The 14,201-nt window shown below is 44.1% G+C and overlaps 1 protein-coding gene across 10 annotated transcripts in view; it reads left to right on the top strand.

Moving 5' to 3' along the window:
- ACTN1 (actinin alpha 1) overlaps window positions 1-14,201 on the top strand; it is a 92,407-nt gene that overhangs the window by 41,060 nt on the left and 37,146 nt on the right. For 8 of the 10 annotated variants that reach the window (XM_049825307.1, XM_049825305.1, XM_049825306.1 and 5 more), the window contains exons 2-3: window positions 2,852-2,966; window positions 8,557-8,676. In XM_049825307.1, the coding sequence (XP_049681264.1) occupies window positions 2,852-2,966; window positions 8,557-8,676 (235 nt within the window). Of the gene's footprint in view, window positions 1-202; window positions 294-2,851; window positions 2,967-6,618; window positions 6,784-8,556; window positions 8,677-14,201 lie in introns of those variants that run through there. The other 2 variants (XM_049825309.1, XM_049825310.1) reach the window with 2 other exon arrangements.

The following is a 14,201-nucleotide window of genomic DNA, read 5'->3' as shown; positions in this document are numbered from 1 at the left end:
AGTTTAGAAGATTTGTGGTTTGCTTTTAATTTCATCTGTGTTTCCTAGAAATGTAGACCTGGTCACCCTCTTCCATCCTCAAAATGTGCAAAGAGATGCCCAGTTGAGCTATACCAGGATTATCCATGATTTAAAGGAGAACTTTATGATCTGTTTTAGGCTGATGGAAAACAAACCCAAAATGGCTTCAGAGAAGTCATACAAGAAAGAAAAGTGGAGCCTGGTGGCCTGTGAGTTAGACCTCAAGCTTCCTCCTCAATTCAACATGGATTTTGTAATGTGACCCAGGGCCAGTAGGTATCTTGCTTTGGTCTGCTTTCCAAATATGAGAAGGAGGTTCATGGGCACCCACAACCTTCCTGACATAACTTGCTTTTATACTTTGATATGTGATGATGATGTAGCATCTCTGCTCTCATTTGCCCCTCTAGAGGAGTGAAGGAGCCTTGCTGCAAAAGGCAGCCAAATAAATGAACCTGTTCTCACATAATACAGCGCAGGCAGTAGAATGAAAAAAAGTAGCGCAAAAGGATGTACTTCAGGATACAGGGCCCATTTTCAAATAAAACCGATCTTATTTGAAAAAAACACCGACTTTTATTTCTCAGGAGAATAACAATAAAAAGCAATAAAAGGTGCTTAATGACTTATTCTTTTTTTAAAGCTTCTAAATCTGGAAGGAAACCAGGCCATCTTGAAAAAAGAGATCCCAGACTTTCGCAATACATGCATCTGTCCAAAGGGCCATTGCCATGAAAGTATTTACAGCTGCACTGTTATCCTGCTCCATCCCACAGCCCCAGTGGAGAGCAAGGCCAGAGCACAGCAGTGGGAAGCTTGGCAGCTGCTGAACAATGCTTTTTCCAAGGAAAGATTCTGCTATGCTATTTGTAGTTGTGTAAGCATGAATGCGAGCAGGTTATTAAAGGAAGCCCAGCTTCCAGACAGATAAGAACAAGCCCTGATGCTTTTTGCCATTTGGGGTAATCTTTCTTTTAAAATCCTGTGCATGGTGTAAACAGTGGTGAAGCATTTCTAAATTTTTGGCATGCCATGCTTCAGTATCAGCTGAGTCCATTCTGCTGTGGTTCCCCAACAGCCTAAGATGGCATGACTGTTGTGGTCCACTCCACCCTCCTGCCTGGGCCATGTATGCCCAATTTTCTCTTGCAGAGGCTTGTTAGACTTTGCTAAACTGCCTCCATGCACTACTGAGCAGAACACTAGCTTTACCAAAGAAAGTAAAGAGTTTTTTGCTGGGTCAGTGAGTTGAATTGGCTCCGGGAGCACATCTGGGAGAGGGAGGGAAGAAAGACCTCCTTTCCTTGTATAGCACTGAGCTTTTGGAGCTGCTCATTTTTTGAGCTATTTAACGAGTGATTGAGGGGTTATCAGTTTGTACAAAGGAAGGATTTACTTGGTGTCCTGTTCAAACACTGTGAAATGCATTCATTAGCACTTGGACAAACTTGTCTGCCTTAAAAGAACTAGTTGCAACCATTTACTCTTCAAACAGTACTTCTGTGTCAAACAGCTTCTGCATCTCCAGGTTGGGCTCTTTGATTCACCTATTTAAGATCATGCCACACTGAAGTGTCTGAGGTGTTTTGTATTTGCTTCTTGTGTTTTGACCATTGAATGGTAGCACTTTTCTCTTTCAGACACGTTCCCATGGTGCTCTTTTGAGATAATCCCTACTATCACATCTCTTGGATGAGATGGTCTCTTCCCTGTCAGTGCCCCACATGCCCATTGTTCCAAACATGGGCTGACAGATTGCAACCACAGAAAATGTGTCTTGTCATCAGTTGAGGTGAAATTCATTTCTCTCATATGAGACATCCTCTTATCCTGACCACTTGAGGTCAGAAGGCATTTCTAAAAAGAGTTTTGCTTAGCCTGAATGCTGCTGGCCGTGTTGTAGTTTGGACCTCAGTCCCTCCTGCACTTCAGACTCATATTATTATTCCAGTGGTGGTGCACGATATCGCTAATTACAGAGTGGCTGTGATTTCTATCATTGAGGTAGCTGCAATGATCCTTCTGCCAGAGGCTCTCAAACAGTAGGAGTCTGGGACTGTGCTAGACAGTAGTGTCACTAAGTAATGCATACTTTTATCCTTTCTAGGACCTGCACTTTTGCTGAGACAGGTGGTAGCACTGTTATTCAGAAAGCATTTACTCTTCCACGTGATCGGCAGGGAAGGTGGGACAGTCACGAAAGGGAGGGAGGTCTGCTTAGCAGCAAGTTGGTGAGAACGGAGGCAGCAGGACAGACACTACTGGGATGTGTTTTATGTGGCTGAGGAGCTCAGCATGCTGTCCCTCAGTCTAAGGGCTGCAGTGTTTGCTGGGGATGGAGTAGACCAAAGGCAGTGGGCCATAGAAGAATGATCCTTTTTTTCTCAAGCACATGTCTAGAGACTAGAAGATCTGGACTGCTGTTTTCTGTTCTTCATATTATGTTAAGATGTGTCATCTAACACCACTGGAGTCCTTAGCAATCTGAGCACTTTAGCATGCCTTAAAATCAGTTTCAAGGTATTTTAAACCAAACACAAAATGTAGGAACCTCTCCAGAAAATCAGATGTGATGGAGCCATGAACTGTCTGTCTCCCTCAAACTCCCTCTGTCATAGGAACACCCTGCAACTTCTTTGGATATTTAGGTACTAACGCTTGTGCTCCACAAGGACAGTGGGTGGAAAGATGATAACCTAACCAGCATTTGAATCTGTGTCATGGTGCCTAGCAGCACTGCTTTGGTTCTGAACTGTTGTTTGGCTTCTGGGAAGATTACTGACTGCTTTTTTTTTTTTCTTTCTTTCTTTCTTTCTTTCCTGTGTTTTAGACATTTACAGCATGGTGTAATTCTCACCTCCGCAAGGCTGGGACACAGATTGAGAACATAGAGGAAGATTTCAGGGATGGTCTTAAACTCATGTTACTTCTGGAAGTCATTTCAGGTGAGAGAGGTTCTGTGTGGTGCTCTCAAGTGTCCTGAGCATCTCCGTTCTGAAATCTGTCCTCCCCCTTTCTCACAGAAGAGGGACAGCAAGGGCTGTAAAGCTGCAGATTTTGCTGGAATATAAGAACAGCTGCTTTCTGATTCAGAACAAATTTCTCCCTAACCAAATATCTTGTCTCCAGCAGTGACCATTAATGTGCTTTTGGAATGTACTCCAAGCCTCATGGCCTGTGCAGGCTGCCCATTGCATTCCTGTTCCTGCCTCTCGGCTTTCCTTTGCCCGTCAGGAATGCACAGCCTCCTGTGAAGGCTCAGGCAATGGCTCTTACTGCTTGGCAGGGCTGACGAAGCAGCTCTGGGAAGAGTGTGGGAATGCTGCACTGGCAAATCATACCAAAGCCACATGACAGTGGGAATAGGAAAAAAGTTATTGGAAGAGGGGAGTCAAACCAGTAAATCTTCTGTGTTGTTCAGTTTCAGCTGTGACTAAAGTTTTTCCATTCTAGTTTCAATCTGAGCTCAGTTCTCAAGCCTTCAGGGAAAAAAAAAATCCCAAAGAAAAGCAAAATCCCAGAAAACCCAGTCTGAAATAAAACCAGTGGCATGAACAAGTTAGGTCAGATTTGTTTTCACTCCTTATCACAAATGTCCCACTACTTGACAGATATCTCCCAGGGATTATTTCATATAAGCAGTAATCCCTACTGATGTGCTGATGAAATAAATACCTTAATAAAGTATTGTGGGAGGCACTGAGCGGGGGATAAGACTGTAAGTATGAAACTGGGGTTGTATGCTCACAGACTTTCTTTTGATGGCTTTTGAGCCAGTAATACCAACACAGTGACTTGTATTCCTGACCTTCTTGGTACGTTTTCCAATAAAATTGCCATGATAGAAGCACTCAAACTGCCTTCCCCTTCCCCAATGCTGTCAGTATATGTGTTTTTCAGAATTTATGAATATAGGATAAAACCTCAGGGTTTTTGCTCATGCTGGTGGTTTGGAGGGATCAGAGTTCAAAATATTATCAGAGCTTTGCAGCATGCACATTGCTTCTTCAGTGCCTGTAAGAAATGAGGTAGCAGAATCCTATTAGTTTATTTTCTGTATTTATGTTCCCTTACAGAAGAGGGGCTGCAGCCTGGAAGCTGGGGCAGATGGGCCTTGATGGCTTAGTTTCTCATTGCCTAACTGGAAGATAGGGGAGAGAAGCGTGAATAGGGGAGGGCGGATGAGGCTTGGTGGTAAAGCAGGGGGTCTTATATCTCATACTGCTTGATTTCCTTGCCTCATCTCCCACTCTTCCTCTCCTGTTGTCCCCTTGGGAGCCCACTGGCAGGGCCTGTTGAACCCCACTCAGTTTGGGAAGAAGCTAAAGGCTTCTGAGTGCACTGGTGGTGTGGGCACGGCATTTACCCATCTGCTGCAGAGCAGCTCTGTGCCCGCAGCCTGCCACTAGATGACCAGTGGGCAAAGGCATGGGGAGCAGCTGTGGGTTGCATCCCACCAGAGGCCACGGTCCTTCACACACTAGGGACTGAGCATCCTTTCCTTAGAGCCAGCAGAAGCTAGAACCACAGTTCTAGGTACAGGGGTAAAAGAGGAGAAATTTAGCACAGTTCTTTTTCCCCCCATTTCATTTCCATCATTGGTGGTTCGGTTTCCAGTTGTGAGCCTCACTGCTCTTGTGGAGCTTTCTTCCAGCTGCTGGCCTCACTAGTAGCCCCTTTGGCCAGTAGCTGGGGAAGCAGCAGCCCAGCCCAGGAGCAGCGTGGGGGTAAGGAGTCTCCTGGTGGCTGGCAAGGGCTCGCCTGTATGTTCCTGCCACGGTTCCCACTGATCACCTGCCAAAAGGGTGAGTCTCTGGATGGCTCTGGGCCTCCAGTTCCAGCTTCTGGCCTTTCCTTTCAGCTCTTGGCTCACTTCATACCTTCCTCTTCCTGTATTTTGGGGGACTGCAGAGCTGCTGACGGGGAATTTGGTGTGGGCAGGGGTGCTCTGTGGCAGGCTGGTCTTTTCCTCTAACCCAGAGGGTGATGACCATAAGAGCCTTCAGCCATGAGAGCGCTGCGCCAGGCTGGCAAAGAGCCCTGCGGAGCCGAGTGCCTCCTCTGCCGGGCTGCGGCATGTGGGAGTGAGAGGGTGCTGTCTCCTTCTGCCCCCGCCGCAGGGGTGGCTGCTGTGGGGGGAAGGATGGAGCCTGCCTCAGGGAAGCTGCTGGAGACCCTAGGGCTGGAGAGGGACTGTGCCACTGGGGCTGTGGGAGACCCGTTTCCCCCAGCCACTGTGCAGGGGACAGCCCTGGGACTTCCTCGTTGTGAGTCCTCTCCCGCTGGCCTCTGTGGTGAGAAGTAACAGTTGCCCCCCCCCCCGCCCCAAAATTGCCCCAAAAGATACACTTTCATTTTTCACCGCATGCATTTCCTTCCCCTGACAAAGCCATGTTAAAAATACTACAAGACTGAAAAAGGCTAAGCTTACATTGAGTACTTTGAAAATGAAGTTATAAGGCTTTTATCCTCCCCCCCCCCCCCCCCCCCAACAGAAGGAATGACTAATTGAAATTTTTCCTAAACAAATTTGCTGTAAACAACTTCTGTGCCAACACTTCCTTGCATTGTTTGGCTTTTGAAGTACAGCCTTGGGCTAGTACATGAGAATCAGAGAATGGAAGTGAGTAGACCATTTGCATTGTCCCAGCTGGGAGAAGTACTGAGAAATAAAGCAATGATGCAAATAGCTGAAAGTAGAACATATTTCTAGCAGGCTTCCCTTTTAACAGTCCACGTCGTTAATAACGTATAGCATGGAACCAGATGAAGCTTTTCTCTGGAAATCTAAATTTGTAATAAAGTCCAAGTCTGAAGGAAATAGCCATCAGGTTTTGGGACTTAAGTTCTCGGAAAAATTATTCTGAAACAAATATCCTATTGTGGTATTTGAGAGAGGGAGACTGCAGTTTTGCAATCACCATCAATTGCTTGAGGAGGGAACCACATTGCTGTTAGAGGGAACAATCCTGCTCTCCCCAGCCCCAGGGAGAGCAGTTCAGATGCTCTCCCTTCTGTTAGCAATACACATGCAGCCACAAGGTGAATTGGATCAGCTTGCTGTTCCAGCTGAAACCTAATCGCTTGTCTTTATTTTTCTTTTTGCAAGGCTAGTTTACAGTCACATGAACTAAAGAAAATGGTTATTTTTTAGCTGGCTCAACCCATTTGTTGACATTTGGCAACATAAGTCTGCTTAAGTCTGTTGTGAAACTATATATAAAAATGTAATTGTGAAACTGTTACAAAAAATGCTTCCACTTTTATTTAGAATGATTAGCATTATCCAAATAGAAAAGGAAAGCTATATACCATGATGTGTACTTGAGGCTCCATTAAAGCAAAAGAGATTTTTTCTTTTTAATCCTAGGATGGAGGTAGTACCATAAATACATCTTTTTACTTAAATTGTCAGACATCAGTGTTTTATTTTGAAAGTGAATCTGGTTTTATCCTTAAGCTTGAGAGCTAATGACACTAGCCTACAGTCATCACTGAAACACTTTTAAAGGATTTTCATTTTCAGACTTTTTTTCTTTGTAGGGCATGGCTATGGAGATAATCTATTTTTTTCCCCTTTAGCTTTTCCTCCCTCCTTTGTTAGGAAACAAGCCATCCAGTTTTAGTATGGAAAAGAGTTCTTTAAAAAGTACTTTTCTTTCTCACCCTTAAGCCTGAAATAAAGGTTTTGAGTCAGCTCGCATGAACTTAAATATTCAGGTTCAAGATAAAGCAGGAAACTTTTGGAACTGAATAGGTCAGGTGAGTAATTACTTGCCTAGACTTGCCCGTTTGATCTCTTTTTAATTGTCTCATACCTTTTTTCTCAAAGTGCAAAACCTGCTTGCATTTTGTTTAGATCTTTTTTGTATTCTGGAACTTGTGATCTGAAAGTGCTGTTCTGTTTGCTTTTTGGTGTTGTGTGGTTCACAGGTGTTGTGGTTTAACCCCAGCCAGCAGCTAAGCACCACGCAGCTGCTCACTTGCTTCCCCCCCACTCAGTGGGATGGGGAGAGAAGGGGGGGTAAGTAAAACTCGTGGGCTGGGATAAGAACAGTTTAATAGGACAGAAAGGAAGAAAACAATAATTTTAATAAAATGACAATAATAGTAATAAAAGGATTGGAATATACAAAACAAGTGATGCACAATGCAATTGCTCACCACTCGCTGACTGATGCCCAGTTACTTCCCAAGCAGCGATCTGCCCCACCCCAGCCAAATCCCCCCAGTTTATATACTGGGTATGACATCCCATGGTATGGAATACCCCTTTGGCCAGTTTGGGTCAGCTGCCCTGGCTGTGTCCCCTCTCAACTTATTGTGCCCCTCCAGCCTTCTTGCTGGCTGGGCATGAGAAGCTGAAAAATCCTTGACTTAGTATAAACACTACTTAGCAACAACTGAAAACATCAGTGTGTTATCAAGATTATTCTCATGCTAAATTCAAAACACAACATTATACCAACTAATAGAAGATTAACTCTATCCCAGCCAAAACCAGGACAACAGGTTCCTGTCTAATTCTATTTCTAGCAGAGGTTCCCTTTGAAAGTCCACTTGCCTGCCCAAGCTTTAATTTCTTTACTCTGTGTGTTGGGTTAGTGTTAGTAAAAGTAGGCTGTGAGCATAGTTGCAGGCAGCCTGACAAGAAAGGCATGACTGCATTTAATGCAACCCTTTCAAATAAATAAGGTCAAGAAAGTGCTTTTCCAAATCTTCCAGCTTTGTTCCAGTCAGGAGCTGGTGTTTGCCCTAAGACTCATTTCTGTCAGAGATTTACCTGCTTTTACCTCAGAGCTAGACTGCTTACCTCTCTCTGACTCGTTATAAACATTTAAAATGCATATCACTGTGCACACCATTGCATGGAGTTAGAAATACATCAAACATGTAATGGAAAGGAGTTGAGATGACAGTCCTTACAGTTATAAAGCCACTTGGCAAATAAGTGGTTTTATTTCTTGATGCAGGCAGTTGTGTCCATTCAGTGAAGAGACTAGAGAGGTAGGAGGTCTGTATCCTGGCTAGGGAAAAGAAAAGGCAGGATACAGGATCAGCCTCATATTTGACTGTAGGGAGTTCCAAGAAGGAGACTTTTGCTTTGTAAATTGGGTATTGTAAATGCTGGAGGGGAGCTCCTCACCTGTCTTTGTGAAGGAGAGAAGTTTGTGCCATTTCCAGGCATCGTTATCTGAGGTTAATGGTGTGGAGGTTAGTTCCACTGCCTGGGACAGTGTGGTTTTGAAGGATTTTTTCACCTCTGATACAAACCTGCTGTGGAAAGGACTCAGTGCTGATAGTTCCTCTGTTATTAAATTATCTGCAACAAAAGATACTTTTCTGCCTGATTCTTTCTCGGCGTACTTAACAGTGAGTGTGGCTGTCCTGCCTTCGCTGTCGAGAAAGGATGCAGGGAGGTCTACCCTCTGCCTGGCTGAGCAGCAGGAGCCACCAGTGTGGGGAAACACCCACCAGGGAAGAAAGGGTTCAGAATTGTTATCTAATACTATTTTTTTTTCCTTTTCTTATTAGGTGAACGTTTAGCTAAGCCTGAAAGAGGCAAAATGCGAGTGCACAAGATCTCCAATGTGAACAAGGCCTTGGATTTCATTGCCAGCAAAGGAGTCAAACTAGTATCTATTGGAGCAGAAGGTAAAGAAACCAGCTGATTTGTCTGGGCCCAAGCTGTGCTTAGCCTTTGCTTTTCTCTCACAGCTGCATGTCATTTCTCTTTGCACGTTCCTAGCCCTACGATGCCCTTGTAGAATAAGCTGTGGAGGAAAAAGGGGATATATTAGGCCTTTACTCTGGAATTAAATCCTACTTTCACACCAAGCTGCCAAACCTGATTCCCACTTGGGCTTATTGGTCAGGTCCACCTATTTTTCTCCTGGTTCTCATGAGTTAAGGAAAACACTGAGCAGCAGTAGAAACAAATTAATTGAGATGTTTCTTTCTTGAATGAAGAAAAGTCTCAACTGAAGCATAGCAGCTGCTTGTATTTAGCTTGTTGCAGAGCTGCTGCGAAAAATCCCCTATTGCTGTAGGACATGCCATGGGTCAAAGCCAAGTGCAGGCCCCGGCACAGGTCAAGGATGCCAAAGGCTCCAATTTTCAGAGCTTCTGGGCTTCTTGTTGTGCAACCCAGAAAGCTGGATGCTCGGGCTGGAAGCCTGTGTATTGTTGTGTAGAGACCATTGTAGACAGCACCAGGGATGCCCTCAAGATGAACTGGCAGACCATGCAGACAGCAGGGAGTTGTGTAGGATTTTTGTCTTTTTAGCAAAGATGGTGGGTGTTTTGCAGATATGTCACCAGAGACCCAGAAGGGCTTGCAAGTTAGTAAGATAATTTGCTCTTTTATAAACCTTAACGACTTGTCATCTTAGCCAGACTGTGTTGCCATGACACTTGTGTTCCTCTGCTGTGGACCTGTGTGTGTCCTGCCTAGGGACTCATGTTGTCACTGCTGTGGAGACACTCTGCTTCTGTGGTATTTCTAGGTTTGTCTTTACAGTGACCACAGAATATGAGGGAGGTTGTTATCTCCATCTTACAAATGGAAATATGTGGTTTCTTCAAGGAAACTCATGACAGAGCCAGGAAATGAGCCCATGATACAGTCCTGGATGAGCATTCCTCCTACGGGAGAGTCATGGGGCTGCTGGACTGAGCCCTGCCTGTTCTTAGCCCAGGAAGTCAGAGCAGTGTTGGCATGCTGTCCCCAGTTTTGGCCTTTCAGGCATGCTCTTGGGGACATCTTCAAGACGTGCCCATCCTGTGGTCCACTTGTTCTGTGACAGATCAGGCAGAATACCTCAGCCGCTGCAGGTGCTTTTGTTTGCCTTACCAAGATCTTTACCTCAACATGCTGCTTTAACTTTATGGAGACTTTGGAACAATTTGAAACTAGTGTCCAGGGACTTTGCAGACACTTATTCACTGGGTTTGGTATTTAAGAGCAAAATGCAAGGGTGAATGGCTCAATGATATTGATATTTTGCCTGCAAAACTTTTCAATTTTCTCAGCTTTTCCCACATGAGCAACCTGAGGCAGTTGCTGGCCCTGAGTACTGTTTATGTAGCACAAATGCATATCTAAGGTCATTTTGTGCCCTTACTAAAAAGACTGGTGCATGCAGTGTCTGATACAGTAGTCCATATCTATATGGGACCCTATCTTCCTTGTTCTATTCACTTTTTTTTCCCTGGTTCTGCTCTCCCTGGCACTAGTTTGCCTTCTCCTCTCCTTCCACTGGATTTTTCTTTTTTGATTTCTGCTCCTGAATCAGCTGTGACTGTACCCTCACAGCACGCAGAAATCATTTGCAAGTAAAATGATCTGTGACCAAAGATCTCCAGGGCCCAGTTATTCAGTATGGATTCATAGCAGTTACCCTGTTCAGAAACAGGCTGTGAGGGGGCCATTTTGTGACAGAAGCCATGATTTATATCAGTCTGAATGGTGATCCTGACCTTCCCTGCCAAATGTTCCTGGCTGTCCTTTGTCCTGGGGCCCATGCAGCTACATGGTGAACCCCTATGAGTTTCTTTATACTACCAAAGGTAGCATGGCACAGAAGTTTGGACCAAGGTTAGCTTTGATTTTTATACAGGGTGCTTGGGCCCATGCTGTGATGCCAGCTCAGGCCATATAATTGTGATCACAGCTTGGGCTCCCCTAGCCCCACACCTGCCCGTGCACCCAGACCGAGCCCAAGCCACTCTGGTTGTCACCCTGAAACATAACCTGCTGCAGGGGCTTCTGCCTGGTCCCTCCAGGTGCTTGGTGTACAGTAAATTATACATCAGCTATGAAAATGGACATTTACTTTGAACAGCACAGCAGTAACTTTGTCCATGGAAGGGATTATAAACCTTTCTAGAGCATGAATTTTAAGGGCTTACTTTCAGACTTTAAGAAGACATCATGGAGCAGCAAAGCAGAAGATAAAAGCTGATGAGGCAGTCATAACACCGCACCAAGAAAATGAGTTGTAAATGCCTCAGTCAGGTTGGACTGATCTAGGAGGTGGCTTTTATCCCAGAGGAGAAAACCACCATCCAGCAGCAGCATGGTGGTACTGGCTAGGGCAGCACTCCTCACCTTGAGGTGGCTTGCTCCATCTCTGGGTATTTGCTGGGCAGCAGGGTTACGTGTGAAGCGTCTGCAGCCCAGCTGTGGTTCTCTGTATACGCTAGACAAATGGCATTGGACATCAATGTCCTGACTTTATTTTATTATTTTTTGTGGTTAAAAGATAAACTTCAGAAAGAATCCCAAGGAGATTCTCAGGTCGGCTTAAGCCTTGTGAAACCTTGTGTTTAATCAGAGTTAGAGCCAGCAAAAATGTTTTCATGGCATTTATCTCACATTTCATCAAATAAAGATCCCTCTCTGCTGTTTACAAGCCAAGCTCTGCAGCGGTGTCCCAGTGAACAAGAACCAGAGTTGAAGATGACTTCCTACACACAACATGAGTGCAGGATATATTCCATGTTAGCCAGCGTCCACAAGATCAAAGCAGCTGTGGCATAGAGCAGATCTGTGTAAATCTGGATCAAGGAAGGCTCTAGCCTGGTGCAGCTTCTAAATAGTTTTTCATCTGCTTTTAAATCTCATTGTCATCTGACACCTCAGAAGCCTTCTTTTGCTGTAATAGATTCCATACTGGTGTCAAATGCTCCTGGGATGTAACAGATTGAATAGGTCAAGTATGTGACCCTAAGACTGTTTTATTTGCACCTCTAATCTGCGTAGAAAGTTGCTGCTTAGACAGATGTGGCTCAGTTCAGCATAAAGAAAACTTTGGATGAGCTGTTCCCTATTCTCACCTGTGCAAGTGAAAGGAGAAATAAAGCTTAGAGATTTCAACAATTGCAGAAGTCCCATCTGAGCAAAACATCTACTGAAACATCAGGCAGAGCAAGCATACATTTGACAGTGGAAAGAGGGTGAAAATAAGGTCTCTGCACGTCAGTGAGTGAAACTTAGCATTATATTTGTCCCTATCTCCTGCCCACGCACAATTAGGGAGTTGAGATGTACACCCCCATCAACAATGCCAGCCATCTGTCCTAAATATGGCTGGACTATCATTAGCACCAAGCTTTCTGAAGACAGGGGCATGGGTGCCTGTCCTGCTTTATTTGGCTTTTGTTAGGATAGAAAAAATGCAGAGCAGCCTTTATTTTATGTCACCACTGTTGCTCTATGTCTCCAGTTCCCAGATCATAACGCTATCCTGCCAGTTGTTCATCCCCTGCAACTCCTCCTCTCCCTGGGGTAACCAGAGGCTGTGTTCTCATGGGCAACTCGGAAGTAGCTAGCAGGGATAACAGTTTCTGTAGTATTGATTCTGCTTCTAACTACCCAGGCCAGGGTAGAAAAGTAAGCTTAATCATTTTTGCATTTTTCAAAATGAGTTCATGCATTTAAAAAAGGTGGTGGCATTTTAAAAGCCACATCTATGTAGCCAGCCCGTCTTGCTCCTAAGGACTGAATATTTGTCAGGCCCTTAATTGGCTGCCAAACAAATGGATGAGAGTACTGTAGATTTTGCATATTTTGTTCATGGTAGTTGTTACGATAATGGGAGCTGGGTGGAAGCGTATTTACCGGTGCAAAACATTTCTTTCCAGGGGATGCAAATGCCTCACCAGCTTTAGCCAGCAACTGATCCACCCCCAAGTTGAATGTAAATCACATTAATAACATGCACTTGCTGCTGCTGTTCATATAACAGCTGCTGGTAGTGGAAGAAGTGCAGACAACAGTTGCAGAGGTCCTGCCTGGGAAGAGCACTTGGAAAGCACAGTCAGGCAGAAGATATGTCTGATTCTTAGCCTTTTAATATGTGAACTGCTTTCACATTACTGAGCCTTAATTACGTCAGTGGGGAGCAAACCTACAGTATCTTTAATTAAAGTTCAGATTGTTCTAGCTTTGTAGTGTTAAAGTTCAACTTTTTAACAGTACCTGTGGAGCTTCTTTCTCTTCATCACCAGGAAGCAGAAGGCTTCATGCAAACCTGCTTTGCAACCATGTTTTTTACTTTTGTTTCTTGGCTATGTTCCACTATATTAGAGACTGGCAGCAGCTGAAGGGATCCTAAAGGAAAAGGAGGTTGGCATTGGGGAATGCAGGGGTGGAAAACCAAGTGAGGGCCAAAGAGCATATGGCCTTTCTGATCAGGCTGGCTGACTTTGTAACCAGGTCGCCAGGAGAATTTTTTTAGCTCTAGAAATGAAAAATGCTTGCCCGCTTCTAACAATAATAATGCTTTTGTCAACTCTATTTAAAATAATAATAAAAAAAGTACTGCGGATGGTGTTATTGGTTAAATCTGCATCCTGGGATGGGTCACTCACTAATCTCACTGACATCAGTATCTGCTTGGTAGGTGGTGGGTTTTCTCTGTCTCAAGAAAAAGTAAAATGATATGTAGAGATGAAGTGGTGGAAATATTCTGGGCTTCTTCCAGAGCAGCTTTGCTTTGGTGCACTGCTAAGGAAGAATCAGACATGGAAGCAGGGAGCACGCATCTTCCCTTTTAAACGAGTAATGCAATGAACAGGGCTGGGGAGAAGAGATGCTTTCCACCTTAACTCCACCAGCTAACTTTATAAAACTGGAATTTGAGAACATGACCAGAGCATAGTGCTGAGTTCTAATGCCATTAGCAACTTAACGCCATCTGGTTTTATGTAAGTATCTTGACCTTTATTTCCAATTAAAATCCATGGAACAGTAATATTAATTACCTGTTTAAGCTCACTGATTGATTTATTAGTGTTCATAAAGCATTTTCAACATTGAAGTATTGCCATCAGATTTTAATCTAGTCCATTAAAATAAAGAGCTCAATTTAGTTTCAGATCTTAAATATATCCTAGAGTCCTCCTGCCAACTGCTGTGGTTTTTACAAGCATTGGGGTTTTTTGCTTTTTGAAAATCCCCACAAAGATCTATCCCATGAATAAAACAAACAAACTGAAAACACAGATGCTTTCTTTTATATTTTAGCTGTAGCATCTCAGGTATTTGTAACAATAGTAAGCATTTTCTTTTAGGTTGATTGTGGTGCTTTATTGGAGGGGTAAAAATGCAAAAAGTGCAGAACTGAATATACTTGCCATCACATGACATTTTTATACATCAGCCTAGCGGACAATCC

Source organism: Accipiter gentilis, chromosome 22 (genome assembly GCF_929443795.1).
Source record: "Accipiter gentilis chromosome 22, bAccGen1.1, whole genome shotgun sequence".
Lineage (NCBI taxonomy): Eukaryota > Metazoa > Chordata > Aves > Accipitriformes > Accipitridae > Astur > Astur gentilis.
Note: the sequence above shows the minus strand (reverse complement) of the source record. Positions and strands in the feature narration are given on the sequence as shown.